Source organism: Mobula hypostoma, chromosome X1, assembly GCF_963921235.1.
Source record: "Mobula hypostoma chromosome X1, sMobHyp1.1, whole genome shotgun sequence".
Taxonomy (NCBI): Eukaryota; Metazoa; Chordata; class Chondrichthyes; order Myliobatiformes; family Myliobatidae; genus Mobula; species Mobula hypostoma.
Window position 1 is genome coordinate 65793317 of NC_086128.1, and position 24821 is coordinate 65818137.

General features: G+C 51.5%; 1 protein-coding gene across 1 annotated transcript in view; it reads right to left on the reverse strand.

Moving 5' to 3' along the window:
* odad4 (outer dynein arm docking complex subunit 4) overlaps window positions 1–24821 on the reverse strand; it is a 171941-nt gene that overhangs the window by 127353 nt on the left and 19767 nt on the right. The window contains exons 3-7 of the mRNA XM_063037176.1: window positions 21428–21581; window positions 17755–17816; window positions 8432–8600; window positions 5137–5355; window positions 2093–2300 (exon numbers count right to left, since the gene is read on the reverse strand). Coding sequence (XP_062893246.1) covers window positions 2093–2300; window positions 5137–5355; window positions 8432–8600; window positions 17755–17816; window positions 21428–21581 — 812 coding nt within the window. The remainder of the gene's footprint in view (window positions 1–2092; window positions 2301–5136; window positions 5356–8431; window positions 8601–17754; window positions 17817–21427; window positions 21582–24821) is intronic.

Consider the following 24821-nt stretch of genomic DNA (forward strand, 5'->3'; position numbering starts at 1 on the left):
CCAATCCTCATAGGGGGACCAGAAACAGAGAGAGAGAGAGTGCAATTTTATGTTCCTGGGTGTCGAATTGTCTGAAGACCTAACCTGGTCCCAACCAGTTGATGCAGTTACAGAGAAGGCAAAACAGCGGTTATTTTTCACTGGGAGTTTCGGGAAATTTGGCTTGTCACCTGAAACTTCTACAGAGCATTCTGACTGGCTGCATCACTGTCTGGTATGTGGGGTTGGGAGAGGGCGCTACAGCACAGGATCAAAAGAAGCTACAGGAAGTTGTAGACTTAAGTCAGCTCCATCTTGGCACCAATCTCCATAGTATCCAACGCATCGTCAGGGAGCGATGCCTCAGAAAGGTGGCGTCCATCATTAAGGACCCCCACCACCCAGGACATGCCCTCTTCTCATTGCTACCATCAGGGAGGAGGTACAGGACCCTGAAGGCACACTCTCAGCGATTCAGGAACAGCTTCTTCCCCTCTGCCATCAGGGAGGAGGTACAGGAGCCTGAAGACACACACTCAACGATTCAGGAACAGCTTCTTTCCCTCCGCCATCAGGGAGGAGGTACAGGAGCCTGAAGACACACACTCAACGATTCAGGAACAGCTTCTTCCCCTCTACCATCAGGGAGGAGGTACAGGAGCCTGAAGACACACACTCAACGATTCAGGAACAGCTTCTCCCCCTCCGCCATCCGATTTCCGAATGGACATTGAACCCATGAACACTATCTCATTTTTTAAAAATGTATTATTTCTGTTTTTGCACAATTTAAAATCTATTGAATATACTTATCCTGTAACACACATCAAAGTTGCTGGTGAACGCAGCAGGCCAGGCAGCATCTATAGGAAGAGGTGCAGTCGACGTTTCAGGCCGACCAGCAACTTTGATGTGTGTTGCTTGAATTTCCAGCATCTGCAGAATTCCTGTTGTTTGCGGTTTTTTTATACTTATCCTGTAATTGATTTACTTACTTATTTTTTCTTCTTCTATATTATTGTGTATTGCATTGAACTGCTGCTGCTAAGTTAACAAATTTCATGACATGGCAGGCAGTGAAGAAAGCTAATACATGTTGGCCTTCATAACAAGGGGAGTTGAGTATAGGAGCAAAGAGGTCCTTCTGCAGCTGTACAGGGCCCTGGTGAGACCACATCTGGAGTATTGTGTCCAGTTTTGGTCTCCAAGTTTGAGGAAGGACATTCTTGCTATTGAGGGAGTGCAGCGTAGGTTCACAAGGTTAATTCCCGTGATGGCGGGACTGTCATATGTCGAAAGATTGGAGCGACTGGGCTTGTATACACTGGAATTTAGAAGGATGAGAGGGGATCTGATTGAAACATATAAGATTATTAAGGGATTGGACACGCTGGAGGCAGGAAGCATGTTCCCAATGTTGGGGGAGTCCAGAACCAGAGGCCACAGTTTGAGAATAAGGGGTAGGCCATTTAGAACGGAGTTGAGGAAAAACTTTTTCACCCAAAAGGTTGTGGATCTGTGGAATGCTCTGCATCAGAAGGCAGTGGAGGCCAATTCTCCGGATTCTTTCAAGAAAGAGTTAGATAGAGCTCTTAAAGATAGCGGAGTGAAGGGATATGGGGAGAAGGCAGGAACTGGATACTGATTGTGGATGATCAGCCATGATCACAGTGAATGGCGGTGCTGGCTCGAAGGGCTGAATGGCCTACTCCTGCACCTATTGTCTATTGACACATGCCGACGATAATAAACCTGATTCTAAATTCTCCTAGCCCAGCCCGACAACCCACCGACTTCGCCCCAGCCTAACCACGGGACAATTCACAATGACCAATTGACCTGCCAACCGGTACGCCTTTGGACTGTGGGAGGAAACCAGAGCACGCGGAGGAAACCTGCACGCTCTCACGGGTAGGCTCATACAGATTTGCTTACTACAGGACTCCAGAATTGAACCCCAGACTCCGACGCCCCGAGCTGTGACAGCATCGTTGGCATGGACAAGGGAGGTGGGCGGGGGTTGCGGGGGGAGGGAGGGGATGCTCTCGAATAACCCGCCCCTCCGTTCTGGCACGCGGCAGCCTCGAGGCAGACTGGCCGGTGTCTCACTCACTACTTCCTCGAGATGTGCAGGTCCTTCTGGTAGCTTTTCATGGCGCCCTCCACGTCTCCCAGCTCAACCTGGGCGTTTCCGATGGTGTTGTACAGGTGGGCGAGGAACTCCACCTTGCTGGGGACCTCCCTCGTCGTCCACCCCCTCAGCGTGTCCAGCAGCTCGGTGGCCATCCGCATGCACTCGCTGGCCCGGCCGTCAGCAAACACTGTGCAGGCAGAGAGCAAAGGTGAGTCCAGTCTCACATTCACCCCTTTGCTGGGGCATATTCCAGATGGGGTTGGGGTGGACAGCAAATATTAACTTCAACCACCAATTTTCAGTTCTTTTTCTTTTCCTCTTCCTCCCTCCCTTCCTCCCCTCCCTCCCCTCCCTTTCTCCTTCTCCCCTTCACTCTTTCCCTCCTCTCTTCTCTCCCCTTTCCCTCCCTCTTTCTCCCCTTTCCCTCCCTCTCTCTTTCTCTCCCTCCCTCCCCTCTCTATCCCTCTCTTCTTTGTCTTCCCCCAACCTCTATCTCTCTCCCCCTGCCTCCCTCTCCTTCCCTCACTCTCTCCCCGTCTCTCTCCCTCCCCTTTAAGGTTCGACACCACTGTTGTAACGCCTAGTTATTTGAGTTACTGTCGCCTTCCTGTCAGCTTGAACCAGTCTGGCCATTCTCCTCTGACCTCTCTCGTTAACAGGGCATTTTTGTCCTGCAGAACTGCTGCTCACCGAATGCTTTCTTTCATTTTTTTGTACCATTCTCTATAAATTCCAGAGACTGCTGTGTGTGAAAATCCCATGAGATCAGCAGTTTCTGAGATACTCAAACCACCCCATCTGGCACCAACAACCATTCCACGGTCAAAGTCACTTAAGATCACGTTTCTTCCCCGTTCTGCTGTTTGGTCTGAAGAACAGCTGAACCTCTTGACCGTGTCTGCATGCTCTTACGCATTGAGCTGCTGCCAATGTCATTGATCATAGAACATAGACATCTACAGCACATTACAGGCCCTTCGGCCCACAATGTTGTGCCAACCGTGTAACTTACTCTAGAAACTGCCTAGAATTTCCCTACTACATAGCCCTCTATTTCTCTAAGCCCCCTGTACCTATCTAAGAGTCTCTTAAAAGACCCTATCATATCCGCCCCCACCACTGTCACTTGCAGCCCATTCCACGCACTCACCACTCCCTGTGTAAAAACTTACCCCTGACATCTCCTCTGTACCTACTTCCAAGCACCTTAAAACTGTGCCCTCTCGTGCTAGCCATTTCAGCCCTGGGGAAAAGCCTCTGACTATCCACACGATCAATGCCCCTCATCATCTCATACACCTCTATCAGGTCACCTCTCATCCTCCGTCGCTCCAAGGAGAAAAGGGCGAGTTCACTCAACCTGTTCTCACAAGGCTTACCCTCCGATCCAGGCAACGTCCTTGTGAATCTCCTCTGCGCTCTCTCTATAGCATCCACATCCTTGATTGTCTGATTAGATACTTGCATTAACAAGCAGCTGTTTCCCTCCTCCCATCAAAAGCTCTTACGCCTGATTCAAGGATACCTTCTGCCCTGCTGTTACCGGACCTTCCAATGGTCCTCTTGTCTGCAAAAGATGAGCGCTCCATCTCGCAGCCTGTGCGCCTTACTGTCTCTGTGCACCGCACTTTTGCCATAGCTGTAACCGTTCATTTTGTTTTTTTCCCTTCCACCACCTCGGAGAATTGCCTGTGCTTTTCATGGAATCTGCATACAGGCGACACTGATAAACCCGTACCGGCAGCAAATGTCCCGGTACCGGGGAGACGGTGCGGAGGAAACTAACTACGTTGGTGGGACCGCCTCGTCACGTGCCTCCGCTCCGTCCGCACAGAGCCGGCCATCTTAATTTCTATCGACACACATAAAAAAGTTGCTGGTGAACGCAGCAGGCCAGGCAGCATCTGTAGGAAGAGGTACAGTCGACGTTTCGGGCCGAGACCCTTCGTCAGTACTAACTGAAGGAAGAGTGAGTAAGAGATTTGAAAGTGGGAAGGGGAGGGGGAGATCTGAAATGATAGGAGAAGACAGGAGGGGGAGGGATGGAGCCAAGAGCTGGACAGGTGATAGGCAAAGGGGATATGAGAGGATCATGGGACAGGAGGCCCAGGGAGAAAGAAAAGGGGGAGGAGGGAAAATCCCAGAGGATGGGCAAGGGGCATAGTCAGAGGGACAGAGGGAGAAAAAGGAGAGAGAGAGAAAGAATGTGTGTATATAAATAAATAACGGATGGGGTACGAGGGGGAGGTGGGGCATTAGCGTAAGTTTGAGAAGTCAATGCTCACGCCAGCAGGTTGGAGGCGCAGACAGTGGCCACACATTTTAATTCCAAGTCCCATTCCCATTCTGACATGTCTATCCACGGCCTCCTCTACTGTAAAGATGAAGCCACACTCAGGTTGGAGGAACAACACCTTATATTCCGTCTGGGTAGCCTCCAACCTGATGGCAGAGGGAGCGTTGGTCTGGCTGGACATCTGCTGAAGGCTGGAGGCCCGAAGGCGGCCTTGTCCTGGGGTCAGAGGTGCGTTTGCGGGTGTGCGTGCAACTGGGCGAGAGGTATTGAGGTGTGCGCGGGGCGAGGGGGCTGGCGAGGGGAAGGAGGTTTGTTTTACTGCCGCCCGCGTTGTTCTGCGGAGCGCGGTGGATCTGGGCTGCGCTGGTCACTGGCCCCAGTGGCGCACCTCACGGCGAGTTTCCGCGCGCACACCACCGCCACCCTCCATCGAACCTGGGTCCCGAACCAGCCACCAGACCTGACGAGTGAGGTCGACGAAGGCTACAGGAAAAGTAAGTCAGCCATGATGGAGCGGCGGAGCAAAGAGCCTGATTCCGCGCCTACACCCTGGGATGTTACGCCCTGAAAGGCATTCGAGAAGAATCAGGCCATTTGGCCCCTCAAGTATGTACTATCTTTGTTCTGGAGGAGGCTCCTCGACTATATCACAGCCTGAAGCCTGGCTTTAGTGCGGGGGATGGCCGTGTTCGGCCCCGAGCGGCCCCACCCCCACCACCTCACGTACAGGCGTCGATCTCCGCGACCCTCTTGAGGACGACGGCGGTCTCCTGGGTCGGCAGCCGGTGGCTCTTCCACTCCTGCTCCTTCAGCCGCCGCTCGCGCTCCCGGGCGAAGATGGGCTTCTGCTCCCGCCAGAACTCGGTCTGCGCGTCCAGGAACGAGATCCCGCCGGCGATCAGGTCCTGGATCGTCCCGCCGGACTCCGTGTTCGTCTTCATCAGCTCTGGGTTCGTCACCGAGAAGGGAAACAAGGGAGATTTCTGAGGTTTATAATAGCACAGAACATCATCACTATGCGCCATGTAGTATGACATCATCATTATGCGCTGTGTCATTATGACCTGGGAGGCCACGGTGACCATGATTGTTCCTGGCAAATTTTATCTGCAGAAGTGCTTTGCCATCGTGTTCTTCCAGGCAGTGACTTTACAAGACGGGGTGACCCCCAGACATTATCAATACTCTTCAGAGATTGTCTGCCTGGCGTCAGTGGTCACATCACCAGGACTTGTGATCTGCACCGGCTGCTCCCATGGATTCACCTGACCCTGATCGGGGGGCTAAGCAGGTGCTACACCTTGCCCAAGGGTGACCTGCAGGCCAGCAGAGGGAAGGAGCGTCTCACGCCTCCTTTGGTGGAGACGTATCTCCACCCTGCTACCCACCATCGAACAGTACAGCATAGGAACAGGCCCTTCGGCCCACAGTGTTGTGCTGGACCAATTAAATTAGTGATCAAATGGCCAACTACACTAATCCCTTCTGCCTACACAATGTCCATATCCTTCCACTGCCCTCGCAGTCACGTGTCTATCGAAACGTCTTTTAAACGTCTCTAAGGTATCTGACCCGACCACCACCCCAGGCAGCGCATTCCCGCCACCCACCGCTCCCTGTGTAAAAAAACACTTGCCCCTCACAACTCTTTCGAATTACCCCCCCCCAACTCAACTTAACGCATGGACTGAGTGAGGGCTTCCCAACCGAATGAAGCTTTGACATTAAAAGAGTGGTCCATGGAATCCATGCTGGGAATAGCTGTGATAGGACAGGTGATGGAGGGGGTGTCGGACAGGTGAGGGAGGAGGTGTCAGACAGGTGAGGAGAGGGAGTGTTGGACAGGTGATGGAGGAGGTGTCAGACAGGTGAGGAGAGGGAGTGTTGGACAGGTGATGGAGGAGGTGTCAGACAGGTGAGGGGAGGGAGTGTCAGACAGGTGAGTGGAGGAGGTGTCGGACAGGTGAGGGGAGGAGGAGTGGGACAGCTGAGGGAAGGAGGCGTCAGACAGGTGAGGGGAGGAGGCGTCATACAGGTGAGGGGAGGGTGTGTCGGAGAGGTGAGGGAGGTTCTGTCAGACAGGTGAGGTGAGGGAGTGTTGGACAGGTGGGGATAGGGTGTGTTGGACAGGTGGGGGGAGGAGGTGTCGGCAGGTGAGGGGAGGGGTGTGTCAGACAGGCGAGAGAGGGGGTGTCGGTCAGATGAGGGGAGGGTGTGTTGGACAGGTGAGGGAGGAGGGGTCGGAGAGGTGAGGGGAGGGAGTGTTGGACAGGTGGGGATAGGGTGTGTTGGACAGGTGGGGGAAGGAGGGGTCGCTCAGGTGAGGGGAGGGGTGTGTCAGACAGGTGAGGGAGGGGGTGTCAGTCAGATGAGGGGAGGGTGTGTCGGACAGGTGAGGGGAGGAGGGGTCGGAGAGGTGAGGGGAGGGATGTGTCAGACAGGTGAGGGGAGGGGTGTCGGTCAGATGAGGGAGGGGGTGTCAGACAGTGAGGAAGGGAGTGTTGGACAGGTGGGGATAGGGTGTGTTGGACAGGTGAGGGGAGGAGGGGTCGGACAGGTGAGGGGAGGGGTGTCAGTCAGATGGGAGGGTGTGTCAGAGAGGTGAGGGAGGTTCTGTCAGACAGGTGAGGGGAGGGAGTGTTGGACAGGTGGGGATAGGGTGTGTTGGACAGGTGAGGGGAGGAGGGGTCAGACAGGTGAGGGGAGGAGGCGTCAGACAGGTGAGGGGAGGAGGCGTCAGACAGGTGAGGGGAGGGTGTGTCGGAGAGGTGAGGGAGGTTCTGTCAGACAGGTGAGGGGAGGGAGTGTTGGACAGGTGGGGATAGGGTGTGTTGGACAGGTGAGGGGAGGGTGTGTCGGAGAGGTGAGGGAGGTTCTGTCAGACAGGTGAGGGGAGGGAGTGTTGGACAGGTGGGGATAGGGTGTGTTGGACAGGTGAGGGGAGGAGGGGTCGGACACGTGAGGGGAGGGGTGTCAGTCAGATGAGGGGAGGGTGTGTCGGACAGGTGAGGGGAGGAGGGGTCGGAGAGGTGAGGGGAGGGATGTGTCAGACAGGTGAGGGGAGGGGTGTCGGTCAGATGAGGGAGGGGGTGTCAGACAGTGAGGGAGGGAGTGTTGGACAGGTGGGGATAGGGTGTGTTGGACAGGTGAGGGGAGGAGGGGTCGGACAGGTGAGGGGAGGGGTGTCAGTCAGATGGGAGGGTGTGTCAGAGAGGTGAGGGAGGTTCTGTCAGACAGGTGAGGGGAGGGAGTGTTGGACAGGTGGGGATAGGGTGTGTTGGACAGGTGAGGGGAGGAGGGGTCGGACAGGTGAGGGGAGGGGTGTCAGTCAGATGGGAGGGTGTGTCAGAGAGGTGAGGGAGGTTCTGTCAGACAGGTGAGGGGAGGGAGTGTTGGACAGGTGGGGATAGGGTGTGTTGGACAGGTGGGGATAGGGTGTGTTGGACAGGTGAGGGGAGGGTGTGTTGGAGAGGTGAGGGAGGTTCTGTCAGACAGGTGAGGGGAGGGAGTGTTGGACAGGTGGGGATAGGGTGTGTTGGACAGGTGAGGGGAGGGTGTGTCGGAGAGGTGAGGGAGGTTCTGTCAGACAGGTGAGGGGAGGGAGTGTTGGACAGCTGGGGATAGGGTGTGTTGGACAGGTGAGGGGAGGAGGGGTCGGACACGTGAGGGGAGGGGTGTCAGTCAGATGAGGGGAGGGTGTGTCAGAGAGGTGAGGGAGGTTCTGTCAGACAGGTGAGGGGAGGGAGTGTTGGACAGCTGGGGATAGGGTGTGTTGGACAGGTGAGGGGAGGAGGGGTCGGACAGGTGAGGGGAGGAGGCGTCAGACAGGTGAGGGGAGGGGTGTCAGTCAGATGAGGGGAGGGTGTGTCGGAGAGGTGAGGGAGGTTCTGTCAGACAGGTGAGGGGAGGGAGTGTTGGATAGGTGGGGATAGGGTGTGTTGGACAGGTGAGGGGAGGCTCTGTCGGAGAGATGAGGGAAGGAGCTGTCGGACAGGTGAGCGGGGAAGGTGAGGAGCCATTACCTTTGTCCAGTAGCAGCTTCTCCAGGTACTCCTTGTCGCGGTACAGCTCGCCCAGCAGCACTCTGACCGTCCGGTTGGTCTTGGGCTCCACCTGGTCCAGGTTGGCCTGCGGCTGCTTCAGGTTCAGCTTCTGTCGCCGCAGCTGCGACTTCGTTTTCGGGACCACTTTCTTGCGGAGAGACGGAAGGAGAGCTGTGTCCCACAGGCAGCTAAACCCCCAGCACCACGCGGCGTCTACCCGCACTGTCTCCATCTCGGTCACACTCCATCCTGCGTTCTGCCTCAGGAGTACCATTAGGCCATTCAGCCCATCGAGTCCACTCTGTGCCCTCTGGTCCTAGACTCCCCCACTATAGGAAACATCCTCTCCACATCCACTCTATCTGTGTCCTCTGGTCCTAGACTCCCCCACTACAGGAAACATTCTCTCCACATCCACTATATCTGCGTCCTCTGGTCCTAGATGCCCCCTCTATAGAAAACATCCTCTCCACATCCACTGTATCTGTGCCCTCTGGTCCTAGACTCCCCCACTATAGGAAACGTCCTCTCCACATCCACTCTATCTGTGTCCTCTGGTCCTAGACTCCCCCACTATAGGAAACATGCTCTCCACATCCACTCTATCTGTGTCCTCTGGTCCTAGACTCCCCCACTATAGGAAACATCCTCTCCACATCCACTCTATCTGTGTCCTCTGGTCCTAGACTCCCCCACTATAGGAAACATCCTCTCCACATCCACTCTATCTGTGTCCTCTGGTCCTAGTCTCCCCCACTATAGGAAACATCCTCTCCACATCCACTCTATCTGTGTCCTCCGGTCCTAGACTCCCCCACTATAGGAAACATCCTCTCCACATCCACTCTATCTGTGCCCTCTGGTCCTAGACTCCCCCACTGTCGGAAACATCCTCTCCACATCCACTCTATCTGTGCCTTCTGGTCCTAGACTCCCCCCACTATAGGAAACATCCTCTCCACATCCACTCTGTGTCCTCTGGTTCTAGTCTCCCCCACTATAGGAAACGTCCTCTCCACATCCACTCTATCTGAGTCCTCTGGTCCTAGACTCCCCCCACTATAGGAAACATCCTCTCCACATCCACTGTATCTGTGCCCTCCGGTCCTAGACTCCCCCTCTTTCGGAAGCATCCTCTACACATCCACTCTATCTGTGTCCTCCGGTCCTAGACTCCCCCATTATAGGAAACATCCTCTCCACATCCACTCTATCTGTGCCCTCTGGTCCTAGACTCCCCCACTATAGGAAACATCCTCTCCACATCTACTCTGTCTGTGTCCTCTGGTCCTAGACTCCCCCCACTATAGGAAACATCCTCTCCACATCCACTGTATCTGTGCCCTCTGGTCCTAGACTCCCCCACTATAGGAAACATCCTCTCCACATCCACTCTATCTGTGCCCTCTGGTCCTAGACTCCCCCACTATAGGAAACATCCTCTCCACATCTACTCAGTCTGTGTCCTGTGGTCCTAGACTCTCCCACTATAGGAAGCATCCTCTCCCCATCCATACTTTTGTCTGCCTTTAGCACTAACTTGATTCAAAATTCAAGAGTTAAGTTTACTTATTAAATGTTCGGGTTCCTTGTGGTTGTTATAACTGGGATTGGTAATGGGGACAAGCTCCCACGACCTATTAAATCCTCCCAGTGCGTCTCAAACAGCCTCTGACAGCCAAGTCCAGCTCCCAGCCTTCACGTGTGGTTTAGCTACTAAACCCAGCGGAACCGTTTCTGCTGACAGGAGAAGGGGCAAAGGTGGGTCACTGGCGCCTTAAAACCAGTCGCTCCGGGCAGATGGGGCTCGTCAGCTCATCTAGGAGAAGGAAAACTCTGATCTCAAACCTCCCGCTGTCTTGCGGCTGTACCCACTCACGGGGACGGCTTCGGGAGTAAACCCCGAGGGGAAACATAGAAACATAGAAACATAGAAACATAGAAGATAGGTGCAGGAATAGGCCATTCGGCCCTTCGAGCCTGCACCGCCATTTATTATGATCATGGCTGATCATCCAACTCAGAACCCCGCCCCAGCCTTCCCTCCATACCCCCTGACCCCCGTAGCCACAAGGGCCATATCTAACTCCCTCTTAAATATAGCCAATGAACTGGCCTCAACAGTTTCCTGTGGCAGAGAATTCCACAGATTCACCACTCTCTGTGTGAAGAAGTTTTTCCTAATCTCAGTCCTAAAAGGCTTCCCCTCTATCCTCAAACCGTGACCTCTTATTCTGAACTTCCCCAACATCGGGAACAATCTTCCTGCATCTAGCCTGTCCAATCCCTTTAGGATCTTATACGTTTCAATCAGATCCCCCCTCAATCTTCTAAATTCCAACGAGTACAAGCCCAGTTCATCCAGTCTTTCTTCATATGAAAGTCCTGCCATCCCAGGAATCAATCTGGTGAACCTTCTTTGTACTCCCTCTATGGCAAAGATGTCTTTCCTCGGATTAGGGGACCAAAACTGCACACAATACTCCAGGTGTGGTCTCACCAAGGCCTTGTACAACTGCAGTAGTACCTCCCTGCTCCTGTACTCAAATCCTCTCGCTATAAATGCCAGCATACCATTCGCCTTTTTCACCGCCTGCTGTACCTGCATGCCCACTTTCAATGACTGGTGTATAATGACACCCAGGTCTCGTTGCACCTCCCCTTTTCCTAATCGGCCACCATTCAGATAATAATCTGTTTTCCTATTTTTGCCACCAAAGTGGATAACTTCACATTTATCCACATTAAATTGCATCTGCCATGAATTTGCCCACTCACCCAACCTATCCAAGTCACCCTGCATCCTCTTAGCATCCTCCTCACTGCTAACACTGCCACCCAGCTTCGTGTCATCCGCAAACTTGGAGATGCTGCATTTAATTCCCTCATCCAAGTCATTAATATATATTGTAAACAACTGGGGTCCCAGCACTGAGCCTTGCGGTACCCCACTAGTCACCGCCTGCCATTCTGAAAAGGTCCCGTTTATTCCCACTCTTTGATTCCTGTCTGCTAACCAATTCTCCACCCACACCAATACCTTACCCCAATACCGTGTGCTTTAAGTTTGCACACTAATCTCCTGTGTGGGACCTTGTCAAAAGCCTTTTGAAAATCCAAATATACCACATCCACTGGTTCTCCCCTATCCACTCTACTAGTTACATCCTCAAAAAATTCTATGAGATTCGTCAGACATGATTTTCCTTTCACAAATCCATGCTGACTTTGTCCGATCATTTCACCGTTTTCCAAATGTGCTGTTATCACATCCTTGATAACTGACTCCAGCAGTTTCCCCACCACTGACATTAGGCTAACCGATCTATAATTCCCCGGTTTCTCTCTCCCTCCTTTTTTAAAAACTGGAGTTACATTAGCCACCCTCCAATCCTCAGGAACTAGTCCAGAATCTAACGAGTTTTGAAAAATTATCACTAATGCATCCACTATTTCTTGGGCTACTTCCTTAAGCACTCTAGGATGCAGACCATCTGGCCCTGGGGATTTATCTGCCTTCAATCCCTTCAATTTACCTAACACCACTTCCCTACTAACATGTATTTCGCTCAGTTCCTCCATCTCACCGGACCCTCTGTCCCTTACTATTTCTGGAAGATTATTTATGTCCTCCTTAGTGAAGACAGAACCAAAGTAGTTATTCAATTGGTCTGCCATGTCCTTGCTACCCATAATCAATTCACCTGTTTCTGTCTGCAGGGGACCTACATTTGTCTTTACCAGTCTTTTCCTTTTTACATATCTATAAAAGCTTTTTCAGTCCGTTTTTATGTTCCCTGCCAGTTTTCTCTCATAATCTTTTTTCCCCTTCCTAATTAAGCCCTTTGTCCTCCTCTGCTGAACTCTGAATTTCTCCCAGTCCTCAGGTGAGCCACTTTTTCTGGCTAATTTGTATGCTACTTCTTTGGAATTGATACTATCCCTAATTTCCCTTGTCAGCCACGGGTGCACTACCTTCCTTGATTTATTCTTTTGCCAAACTGGGATGAACAATTGTTGTAGTTCATCCATGCAACCTTTAAATGCTTGCCATTGCATATCCACCGTCAATCCTTGAAGTGTCATTTGCCAGTCTATCTTAGCTAATTCACGTCTCATACCTTCAAAGTTACCCCTCTTTAAGTTCAGAACCTTTGTTTCTGAATTAACTATGTCACTCTCCATCTTAATGAAGAATTCCACCATATTATGGTCACTCTTACCCAAGGGGCCTCTCACGACAAGATCGCTAATCAACCCTTCCTCATTGCTCAAAACCCAATCCAGAATAGCCTGCTCTCTAGTTGGTTCCTCGACATGTTGGTTCAAAAAACTATCCCGCATACATTCCAAGAAATCCTCTTCCTCAGCACCTTTACCAATTTGGTTCACCCAGTCTACATGTAGATTGAAGTCACCCATTATAACTGCTGTTCCTTTATTGCACACATTTCTAATTTCCTGTTTAATACCATCTCCGACCTCACTACTACTGTTAGGTGGCCTGTACACAACTCCCACCAGCGTCTTCTGTCCCTTAATGTTACGCAGCTCTACCCATATCGATTCCACATCTTCCCGGCTTATGTCCTTCCTTTCTATTGCGTTAATCTCTTCTTTAACCAGCAACGCCACCCCACCTCCCCTTCCTTCATGTCTATCCCTCCTGAATATTGAATATCCCTGAACGTTGAGCTCCCATCCCTGGTCACCCTGGAGCCATGTCTCTGTGATCCCAACTATATCATAATCATTAATAACAATCTGCACTTTCAATTCATCCACCTTATTACGAAAGTCCGGAGCTGGAGTCCCTACGTTGAGTTCAACGCTGACTGGCAACTCCTGGTGCCAAATTGTATCGGTCTCTGCTGTTCCTCTGGGTTCATCAGCTGCGTGGAGAGGGGGAGCCCGCTACACGGGCAGCAGCTCGCTCTCCATATCTTACTGCCCTGGCTTATGGATCTCAGATGCAGCATCCATGGTCGACTCTGACTGACGAGGGCTCCTTATCACATTGAAACGTACAGACAAATGCGCCATTTGCCTTAACGATCCAGCCTGACGTACTTATCTTTACCACTGGCATTCAAATGAAAGTTTATTTTCACTATATCTTGGCGCTTGTGACTTAGATAAGAAATGAATTAGATAGGAAACTATTCACCATCTTCTCCCCATTGCCCACCTCCTTCCCTACCTTCTCCTACTTTGAACCTTCTCAAGGGCAACTTGGGATGGGCGACGAATGCTCACATCCTGTAAATGAGTAGATTTTAAAAATACATCGAACATTACAGCACAGGCCCACAATGTTGTGCCAACCCCTTCACTTACTCTAAATTCAGTCTAACCCTTCCCTCCCTCATCACCCTACCTATCTTTTTTCACATCCACGTGCCTCGTCGGAGATAGACTTGTGCCAACATTTTTAACTGACTCTAGGGTCAATCTAATCCTTCCCTCCCACATACAACCCACCCCCCACCCCCCAGTTTTCTGGTAAATCTCCTCTGCACTCTTTCTAATCCAGGCAGCATCCTGGTGAATCTCCTCTGCACCCTCTCTAATCCAGGCAGCATCCTGGTAAATCTCACTCTGCACCCCCTCTAATCCAGGCAGCATCCTGATGAATCTCCTCTGTACCTTCTCTAATGCAGGCAGCATCCTGGTGAATCTCCTCTGCACCCTCTCTAATCCAGGCAGTATCCTGGTAATTCTCCCTCTGCACCCTCTCTAATCTAGGCAGCATCCTGGTAAATCTCCCTCTGCACCCTCTCTAATCCAGGCAGCATCCTGGTGAATCTCCTCTGCACCCTCTCTAATCCAGGCAGCATCCTGGTGAATCTCCTCTACACCCTCTCTAATCCAGGCAGCATCCTGGTGAATCTCCTCTGCACCCTCTCTAATCCAGGCAGCATCCTGGTAAATCTCCTCTGCACCCTCTCTAATCCAGGCAGCATCCTGGTAAATCTCCTCTGCACCCTCTCTAATCCAGGCAGCATCCTGGTGAATCTCCTCTGCACCCTCTCTAATCCAGGCAGCATCCTGGTAAATCTCCTCTGCACCCTCTCTAATCCAGGCAGCATCCTGGTGAATCTCCTCTGCACCCTCTCTAATCCAGGCAGCATCCTGGTAAATCTCCTCTGCACCCTCTCTAATCCAGGCAGCATCCTGGTAAATCTCCTCTGCACCCTCTCTAATCCAGGCAGCATCCTGGTGAATCTCCTCTGCACCCTCTCTAATCCAGGCAGCATCCTGGTAAATCTCCTCTGCACCCTCTCTAAAGCTTTCACACCCTTCCTCAAATGAGGCGACCAGAACTGAACACAATAGTCCACAGTATCAGTCGTTCCTGCGCTGGGGAAATATCTCTGGCCAGCGGTAGAATCAGAGGTTGCTAACCTTTTTTTCAAATATACCACAGACCAATAACATTAAGCAAGGGGTCAGTGGATCCCGCGTTGGGAAACCTCTGCACGAGAAGTATGTTTGTGATCATCTTGCCTCTATCAAGTCACTTCTCGTCCTTTTGCGCCCCAGAAGGAAAGGCCCTCGCTCACTTAACCTCTCCTCATTCTCGACAGCATGAGTTCTGAGTGTGGTTGACATGCCAATGAAAGCTTTTCGAACAGTGTAACACCCTGGGAAAGGTTTCACGGCTGGCGTGATAGTTTTTCTGTCGCAGCAGTGTTTGGGTTTTGGCTGGAGATAACGGGAGCATGTGCGCCGTCCACTGAAGGGAGCGCTCTTTTCTTGTTGTGTGCCCGAGACCGAGGTGATCTGGGTCTTTTGTATGGCGGAAGATGGAGACAGAAGATGCTAGAATGGGGAGGTCGTAGACAGGAGGATGGAGTGGACTTGGAGTGGGTCCGGGAGTCGACAAAGCCCGGGGAAATCGATGGAGGACCAACGGAAGGGAAACCGTGAGCTCCAACTTGTGCACGTTAGACCGTTCCGTTAAAATGGACCCTTTTCTTTTTGTTTTACTTTACTAACCCCGTAGTCAAATTCAGAACTATAAAGCTAAGTGGTTTAATTGCATATGGTGTATTGTCTGTTGTTTCGTGGTGCTGATCGTAACGGGGGAGCAGATCACACAGCCGCCACACAAACAAGAGGTTTTGCACGTCAGATCCCACACGTTCGGCGGGGCCAGAGACGCGCTGTCCGAAACTGAGGGTTACAACGGTTTATATTCTGAAACTACTCAGCCTCCCCCTTCACCCCTCACCCCTCACCCCTCACCTCTGTCTCCTTCCCCATCTTCTCCCACTTCTCAGACGTCCTCTCCACCGATGATGGAAGAATAGAGGGGGGGAAGGGTCCGGTGGACTTTAGAGTCGGTTCCAGGGTCGGCACAAGAATATCTCCGACGAGATGAGAGGGAAGTATGGAGGGCGGGGTGGCGGGGTCGGGGGGGTGCATAATCCAAGGGGAGCACAGCCTCCTCGTAGGGTTTGAAGGCTCGCGTGCCTCAGTGACCCGGAGAGCTATTGTGGGCCTTGTGCTATGGCTCTCGGCCGGGTCACCCAGTGCCAAACAAGGTCAAAGGGTAGAGGTCAGACTGAGAGCGGTCCGCTGGCCCTCCGGGTTCGGGGTGGTGGGGGGAGGTGGTTCAGCTCAGGGCTAACAACCCTGATGGTCAAACACAACTGTTACGGAAACAGCAGTGAGGAGTCCTACATCTGAGGGTGACGGTATTCCCGAGTCTCCAGCCGGCACAGCGGTGAGAACCGAGAGGAGGCTACCGACACGATGAAGGAAGCCCCGAACACCGCCACATTCGGAGGACCTTCGCCACCGCCGGAAAGGCCGGCGGGGTAACGGGCAGCGAGCGAGGGTGAGGGGAGAAGGGTCAGATCGGTCTTAGAGTGGGTCAGGAGGTCGGCACAACAGCCTCGGCCGAAGGGCCTGTACTGTGCTGTGTTGCTCCATATCCTAAGAAGGGGGCTGACAAGGAGACGGCGGAGGAAAGCAAATGGGGGCAGCCGGAGACTTTTTCCCAGGGCAGAAATGGCTAATACAAGCGGGGCATAATTTTAGGGTGACTGGAAATAAGTTTGTGTGTCTGCGGGGGAGGAAGTTGTCCCTGCCAAGGATGGAGGAAAAGGCAGATATCACTCTTAGATAGGGACGTGGGTGATCGAAAAACAGAGGGTTACATGGGAGGGAAGGGTGAGATTGGTCTTGGAGTAGGTTAAAGGGTCAGCATAGCATTGTGGGCCGAAGGGCCTGCACTGTTCTATATCCAACCTTCCTCTCCTCCTCCTGCTCTCCATATCAGCAATCTCCAATTTCCTCCCATGTTCCTCGCCATTCCCTTTCTCCCCACTCTTACCTCCTCCCTCGCCCTTCCCTCCAACCTCAACTGGCTGCGTCACCGACCTAGGGGGAGGGGGGGCGTTGTGGTGAACACTGCGCAGGATCGGAAAAAAGCTGCAGAAAGTTGTAAACTCGGCCCGTTCCGTCACGGGCATCGGCCTCCCCGGAGTCCTGGACGTCTTCGAGGAGCGGTGTCTCAGAAAGGCAGCGTCCATCATTAAGGACCCTCACCACCCAGGACGTGCCCTCTTCTCATTGCTACCATCAGGGAGGAGGTACAGGAGCCTGAAGACACACACTCAACGATTCAGGAACAGCTTCTTCCCCTCTGCCATCAGGGAGGAGGTACAGGAGCCTGAAGACACACACTCAACGATTCAGGAACAGCTTCTTCCCCTCTGCCATCAGATTTCTGAATGGACATTGAACCCACGAACACTACCTCACTACATTTTTTGTTTAATTTCTAATTTTACACCACCTATTTGATATAACTACTCCGGCCTTCTCCCCATAACCTTTGACGCCCCGACTAATCCAGAACCCCCGCTTTAAATACACCCAATGACTTGACCTCCACAGCTGTCTGTGGCAATGAATTCCACAGATTCACCAGCCTCTGGCTGAAGAAATTCCTCGTCTTCGTTCTACAGGGCAGCGTTCCCAATTGGAACGCCGGCCTCCAGGCGTTCAGTGGAAGGTGTGTGACGAGGTCGCTGAGGCCGGGGGTAATATTTTCCACGTCTGAATTCGGAGTTTGTTTCATCTCCCACGTAGTCAGGGACTTAAGGGTTACGGTGGGGGGGGGGGGGGAAGGCAGGTGGGTGGAGATGAGTCCGTGGCCAGGTCAGCCATGATCTCATTGATTGGCGGAGCAGGCTTGACGGGGCAGATGGCCGACTCCTGCTCCTGTTTCCTATGTCCCACAACTCAGTAAGGCATTCGATCCCCCCCAAAGCTTCAATGAAGTGACTTACCTCCTCCTTTCTGTAGAAAAAGGACAGGTCGCCTTTCGTATCCAGCCTCACTGAGGAGGGACCTATGTGAACAAAATTAAATATTCCTCCTTAGAACATTGAGCAGCACTGTAGGCCCTTCGGCCCGCGATGCTGTACTAACCCTTTAACATTCTCTTAAGATCAATCTAACCCTCCCTTCGGACATCACCCTCCATTTTTTGCGTCACCCGTCCTACCGAAGAGTCTCTGAAAATGTCCCCAGTGCGTCTGCCTCTCCCGCCACGCCTGGCGGGTCATTCCGCCCGTCCGGCAGAGAGGCGTTGGGGCGCGAAGGTGGCGTGCAGTGTGACAGCAAGCGGTAGCCACTATCATTGCAGCACCCTGCTGGACATCGTCGACGCGGAAGGCTGCAATTCCCTATCGCGGGCTGACCGGCGGGTGGCGGGGAAGCCACGCGGCCTCGGCCGTAGCAAGGACCGGGCCTCAAGCCTCAGTGCCACCCTTTTTTCCAGGGGCGAGAGTCGTCAGAGGCCCCCCAGAGGCGGTGTGGCGCGGTGTCCAAGCTGGAATCGGGGCTGCCCCATTAAGGTCGACTGCAGACTGCTGCAATGTTCATGGAATCAGGGACTTCGGTGACTTTTTGTGTGTGTGTGTGTGTGTGACTGTACTTTACCTATAACTTTCATGGGCTATCTAAGCCTTGTACTGTGTTTCAGCCCCAGAGTAACACTGCGTCGTTTGGCTGTACTCACGAGTTTTCACGTACGGCCGACTATCAATTAAACAAATCAATAAATCAATTAATGGAGACGGACGTGAAAGCACAGAGGAACATCTGGAGAAATTTCTGAAACGCTCGTTCGTTGCTGTCGTTACTGCGCGGTCAGGAATCTTCCGGAGGGAAGGCCTCAAAATCCCTGGCCTTGCCTGCTGTTGGCGACCGAGATTGGGGTCGAATCGTTCGGACAGAGATGGCGCTCAGTACTCAGTGTCGGAGAGCTGATGAGAGCTCGAAGTTTTCGGATGACTCAGAGTCGGACTGTGGTCGGGCATGGCAGGGAGAGTTTTCTTCCTTCTCCCGTCTGCTTGAGATGTGGGACATTTGAGAAACCTTGAACTTTTTACTGTGCTCATAGACTGTTCTTCATCAAGTTATGGTATTGTTGCACTGTTGTAACTATATGTTATAATTATGTGGTTTTGTTAGTTTTTCAGTCTTGGTCTGTCCTGTGTTTTGTGATATCACACCGGAGGAAATATTGTATCATTTCTTAATGCATGCATTACTAAATGACAATAAAAGAGGACTGCGTGTCTTCATAATCTAAAAAATTTATTATTGTAGTACATCTATGTCACCACGTACAACCCCAAGATTTATTTTCTTGCAGGCATACTCAATAAATCTATAATAGAATAGTAACCATAACAGAATCAATGAAAGACCGTGACAACTTGGGCGTTCAACCGGAGTGCAAAGGAGAACAAACTGCAAATAAAAACAGAAAGAAAGAATTATAATAAATAATTATGCCTGTGCATGACTTGAGTCATCTTAAAACAATTGATACTAGAGCGTACAATCATCACAGTGATATTTGATTCTGCGCTTCGTGCTCCCTGGAGTACAAATCGATAGTAAATATTAAAAATTTAAATTATAGATCAGAAATAGAAAATAGAAAAGGGAAAGTAAGGTAGTGTAGACTGTGAGCTAACTATCCACCACTCTCCGGCTCCTCCTAAACTTCCCTCCGAACCCCTTAAAGTTATGCCCCCTCGTACCACCCTGGGAAAATGGTTTGCCACTTTGCTGCTGATGATCCTGTACACCCCTATCAAAAAAGCCTCTCATCCTCCTCCAGTCCAAAGAGACAAGCCTTCGCTCGCTCAAGTGACGCATCTCCGCTGTTATGTTTCCAAGCGCATGCGGCAAATAGAAGTAATCTTTCTTTCTTTCTTTCTCCCCGCTGTTGGGGAGGCCAAACCTACCGGCTCAGGCAGGTATATTTAGCGAGGGTGCCTGAGACTTCTGCGCACAGCACCGCAGTTAATTTATGTGTTGCATTGTACTGCTGCCTGAAAATAAAATGGCAAATTTCATGACGTACGTGAGCGATGATAAACCTGATTCTGATACGGGTCTCGACTGGGGACTGGGAGTGGGAATTGGGGGGGCGGGCAGGGAGAGGGGAATCATGGTTGGGGAAAAGGGGGAACAAATTGCCTTTCCCAACAAGGGAGAGATTTAAAAAGGACCTAAGGGGGCAACGTTTTCACACTGGAGGTTGTGAGTAGAGGAAGTGATATAGTTACGAGGCCGGGTACAGTTGTGACCCTTTAAAACAAAAACTGGCAAATAGGGCTATCTCAGTTAAGGCAAATTATCCGCCACCTGGGCTGGTCAGGAGTGGCACGCGATCCAGCAACTGATTGGCTCGGGCACCTTCGTGGGCATCGCTGGACACCGGCCCTGCGTGATATCGCCGAGCCCGGTTCGCCGGCTCGTGGCGGGAGCGCCGGCGGCCCGGGGGGGAGCAGCGTGGCCTCTGCCGGGGCGCTGAATCAGGCCTTCAGGCCTCGGTCCCGCCTGCCGCAGCCGCCGGGGAAGGGGGACACCACAGCCGGCTGATGGCGGCCAGGATCCACACTGGGTTGGCGGCTTGCCCTCCCGTTGGTGCTGCCCTCTAGTGTTCACTCGATGAAAGACAATCTGACTCCATCCCTGCACAATCAACCATCAATAGTATTTATTTATCTGGCTGTTTATCTATTTATTGATCGATTGATTGATTGATACAGCATGGAATATGTCCTTCCGCCCCCTTCAAGCTGTGGCACCCAGCAACCCTCGATTTAACCCTACTCAGGGGACAACTAACCTGCTCGTGGACAACTAACATGGCATTTGCCTTCCTCACCACTGACTCTACCTGCAAGTTAACCTTTAGGGCGTATCTGCACAAGGACTCCCAAGTCCCTCTGCGAGAGAAAACCAGAGCACCCGGAGGGGAACACAGGCCATTCCACGGGGAGAACGTACAACCTCCCTACAGATTTCACCAGAGTTGTTTATTTTATTGTTATTATTTGTAACTGTGTGTTTCCCTGCGGTGTGAGGTGCTCCTTCCCTCTGCTAGCCTGCAGGTCACCCTTGGGCGAGGTGTAGCACCTGCTTAGCCCCCGGATCAGGGTCAGGTGAAACCGTGGGAGCAGGTGGTGGACGGTCGTACGAGCAGCCGGTGCAGATCGCAAGTCCTGGTGATGCGACCACTGACGCCAGGCAGACAATCTCTGAAGAGTGTTGATAATGGCCGGTGGGTCACCCGTCTTGTAAAGTCACTGCCCAGAAGAACACGATGGCAAAGCACTTCTGTAGGAAAATTTTCCAAGAACAGTCATGGTGATGGAAAGACCGTGACCGCCCTCGTCATACGACGTGGCGCACAATGATGATGTCATGCGACACGGCGCAGGATGACGATGACGATCACGATAATGTTTCCTGCTTTCATAATTATACGCGCTGTGTGTGACTGTCGGTGTTTTTGCACCCTGAGCTCCGGAGGAACGCTGTCTCGCTCGGCCGCGTTCGCCTGCGTGGTTGAATGACGATTACACTTGAACTCTGGGGGATGAGTTGAGCCGGCTAACTCCCCGACCCCCCCCCCTTCCAACGAGCGGTACTTACTGCCGACCGAGTTGGCAATGGCCTCCTGGGCTTTCTGGATTCCCAGCCGGAACAGGCGGTCGTCCGGGCGGAGTTTGTGCCCGCGGTGATAGTACATCAAGGCCAGCTCAAACTCGCCCTTGGCGTACAGGCTCTCGGCCTTTCGATAAAGCCCCTACAACGACAACAAAAAAGAAAAAATACACGTGTGTGCATACAGTCTGGAAGCTTTAGGAGTTGCCGATGACCTTAATGAGCATTGGGCTCCACTTCCCAAGAAGACTGGGGCGAGCGAGGAGCTCCCCCCACTCCCGTTCTAACTGTATTCTCGTGGAGCAGCCAACACCACAGATTGTCAGGGCTGCTGAGTGAATTGTCTCGCTCTGTCTCTCTGTCTGCCTCTCTTCCCTCACGAGGGGACTCCTCCCGCCCGTCCCACGGTCCCTGAGGCCTCCGACTGTCAGGCTGGAGGTACCACAGCCCAAGAACGTTAGGCTGGGGAACAGCTTTTTCCCCCAAGGCTGTGAGACATCTGAACGCCCTGTTGCCACCAGTATCCGTTATTTATGACATTACCAGTAGCATTACACTGTTGTCTATTTAACTATAGGTCATAAATGCACTCCATGTCAGCTTGTACATCTGCAGAATATTTGTTAATATTAATTATATTAATAATAATATTAATAAGGAGGAGGAGAAGATGGCGGCGCGATGCAGCGCGCGCGGCCTCTCCGGTGATGAATATCTGTAATCTGTCAAGTAGGGGACCGTGCACAATTCTGATTTGATGGAGACGGACGTGAGAGCACGGAGGAACATCTGGAGAAACTTCTGAAATGCTCGCTTCACTGCCGCTGTTACTGTGTGGTAACCGGAATCTCCGGAGCTGAAGGCTCCGAAATCCTCGGCTTTGTTTGTTTCAGCGGCTGGGGAGAGGTCAAAGGCGCTCGGCAGAGGATGGCACTCGGGAGGCTGTATCGGAGGGGCTGGTCGGAGGCTCGAAGTTTTCAGACGGACGGACTCAGTGTCGGCTGTGGTCGGCTGCTTCCAAGGCATCGGCAAGTTGACGGTGCCTGGAGGTTTATGGCAGGGAGTTTCTCCCTTTTGCCGCCTGCTATCAGGGACTCGGGAGTCGATCGACTCGGGGACTTTGAGACTTTTTTTTACCGTGCCCATGGTTTGTTCTTCATCAAATTATGGTATTGCTTTGCACTGCTGTAACTATATGTTATAATTATGTGGCTCTGTCAGTGTTAGTCTTTGGTTTGTCCTGTTTTCTGTGATATCACTCTGGAGGAACATTGTATCATTTCTTAATGCATGTATGCATTTCTAAATGACAATAAAAGAGGATTGAGTGCTCTCATCATCTAAAATCAGTGTACTGTGACCACAGGACCATAAGATATTGCAGCGGAATTAAGCTGCCAAGTCTGCTCCACCATTTCATCACGGATTATCCATTTTCCCTCTCAAGCCCCAGTCTCCTGCTGTCTCCCGGTAACCTTTCACCAATCAAGAACCTATCAACCTCTGCCTTAGTTACACCCAGCGATTTGGTCTCCAAAGGCTGCCCGCGGCCAACAAATTCCGCATCCGCTCTTCCAAGGCCTTCCGACACTCGACAGCTTTCGATTAGATCCTGCCCTGCTCATCCTTCCGAGTTCCAGTGAGTACAGGCCCAGAGACACCTCTCGCTCCTCGTCCCGACAAGCCTTCGCATCCCAGAATCAGTCTTCGTGAGCCTCTTCTGAACCCTTTCCAGTGTCAGCGCGTCATTTATAAGGGTGAAGGGCCTGAAACTGCTCTCAATACACCAAGTGCGGTCTGGCCAGTGCCTGACCAAACCTCAGCATCACATCCTTGCTTGTGTATTCTTGTCCTCTCGAACTGAGTACGAACATTGCATTTGCCTTCCTCACCGCTGACTCAACCTGCAAATTGACGTTCACCCCTTCTGACAGACTTCTGAGGCGGGAGGAGAAGAAAAAGGGGCCGTGGACAATTCTGATTTGATGGAGACAGATGTGAGAAGGCACAGAGGAACATCTGGAGACATTTCTGAAACGCCCAGTTCGCTGCCGTTGTTACTGTGCGATCGAGAATCTTCCGCAGGGAAGGCCCCAAAATCCCCGGCTTTGCCTGCTGCTGGCGACCGAGGCTGAGGTCGAAGCGCTCGGATAGAGATGGTGCTGGGTACTCGGTGTCGGAGAGCTGATCGGAGGCTCGAAGTTTTCGGAAGACTCAGAGTCGGACTGTGGTCGGGCATGGCAGGGCGAGTTTTCTTCCTTCTCCTGTCTGCGTGAGATGTGGGACTTTCGAGAGACTTTGAACTCTTTTACTGTGCTCGTGGCCTGTTCTTCATCAAGTTATGGTATTGTTGCACTGTTGTAACTATATGTTATAATTATGTGGTTTTGTCAGTTTTTCAGTCTTGGTCTGTCCAGTATTTTGTGATATCACACCGGAGGAAATATTGTATCATTTCTTAATGCATGCATTACTAAATGACAATGAAAGAGGACTGCGCGTCCTCATAATCTAAGATTGCGTGACCATACACTTCCCGACACTGCATCCCATCTGCCACTTCTTTGCCCATGTTCGGCCTAAGTCCTGCAGACTGCCTGCTTCCGCAACACTATCTGACCCACCAGTATCCTGGTGGTTCTTTAATTAGGGTAACTTTTCTGCCCCTGGGGTAGACTTTCAAGGGGAAAAAAAAGTTTTTTTTCTCTCGCAAAAACAAGTACTGTAGCTTTAAAAGTTAGCAATAGTAACTATAAACATTTTTTTTCCCAGTAAGCTTCATAAGTAATATTTTCTGACTTTTTAAGTGAGATAAAAACTTGAAGGTGCCAGAATTACACTATTTTGGGCTTGTCCCCTACCCAGACTCTATAACTTACAAGTTACAGCAAAGTGGAGCAAAGTAACTTGTAAGTCAAAATAAAGTAATAATAGGTATTAAATTCATGAAACTTTTAGGTTGTATTTTCTCACAAGAACTTTTTAAAGACATGCCAAATTCATGTGGGATTTTTTTAATGCAATTTTTACGACTAGGAACTGCTGTTCCCCGACATTTCTGGCATTACCAACACACAACACGTTTTAGATTATGAGGACGCGCAGTCCTCTTTTATTGTCATTTAGTAATGCATGCATTGAGAAATGATACAATATTCCTCCGGTGTGATATCACAAAACACAGGACAGACCAAGACTGAAAAAACTGACAAAACCACATAATTATAACATATAGTTACAACAGTGCAACAATACCATATAGATTTATTGAGTATGCCTGCAAGAAAATAAATCTTGGGGTTGTACGTGGTGACATAGATGTACTACAATAATAAATTTTTTAGATTATGAAGACACGCAGTCCTCTTTTATTGTCATTTAG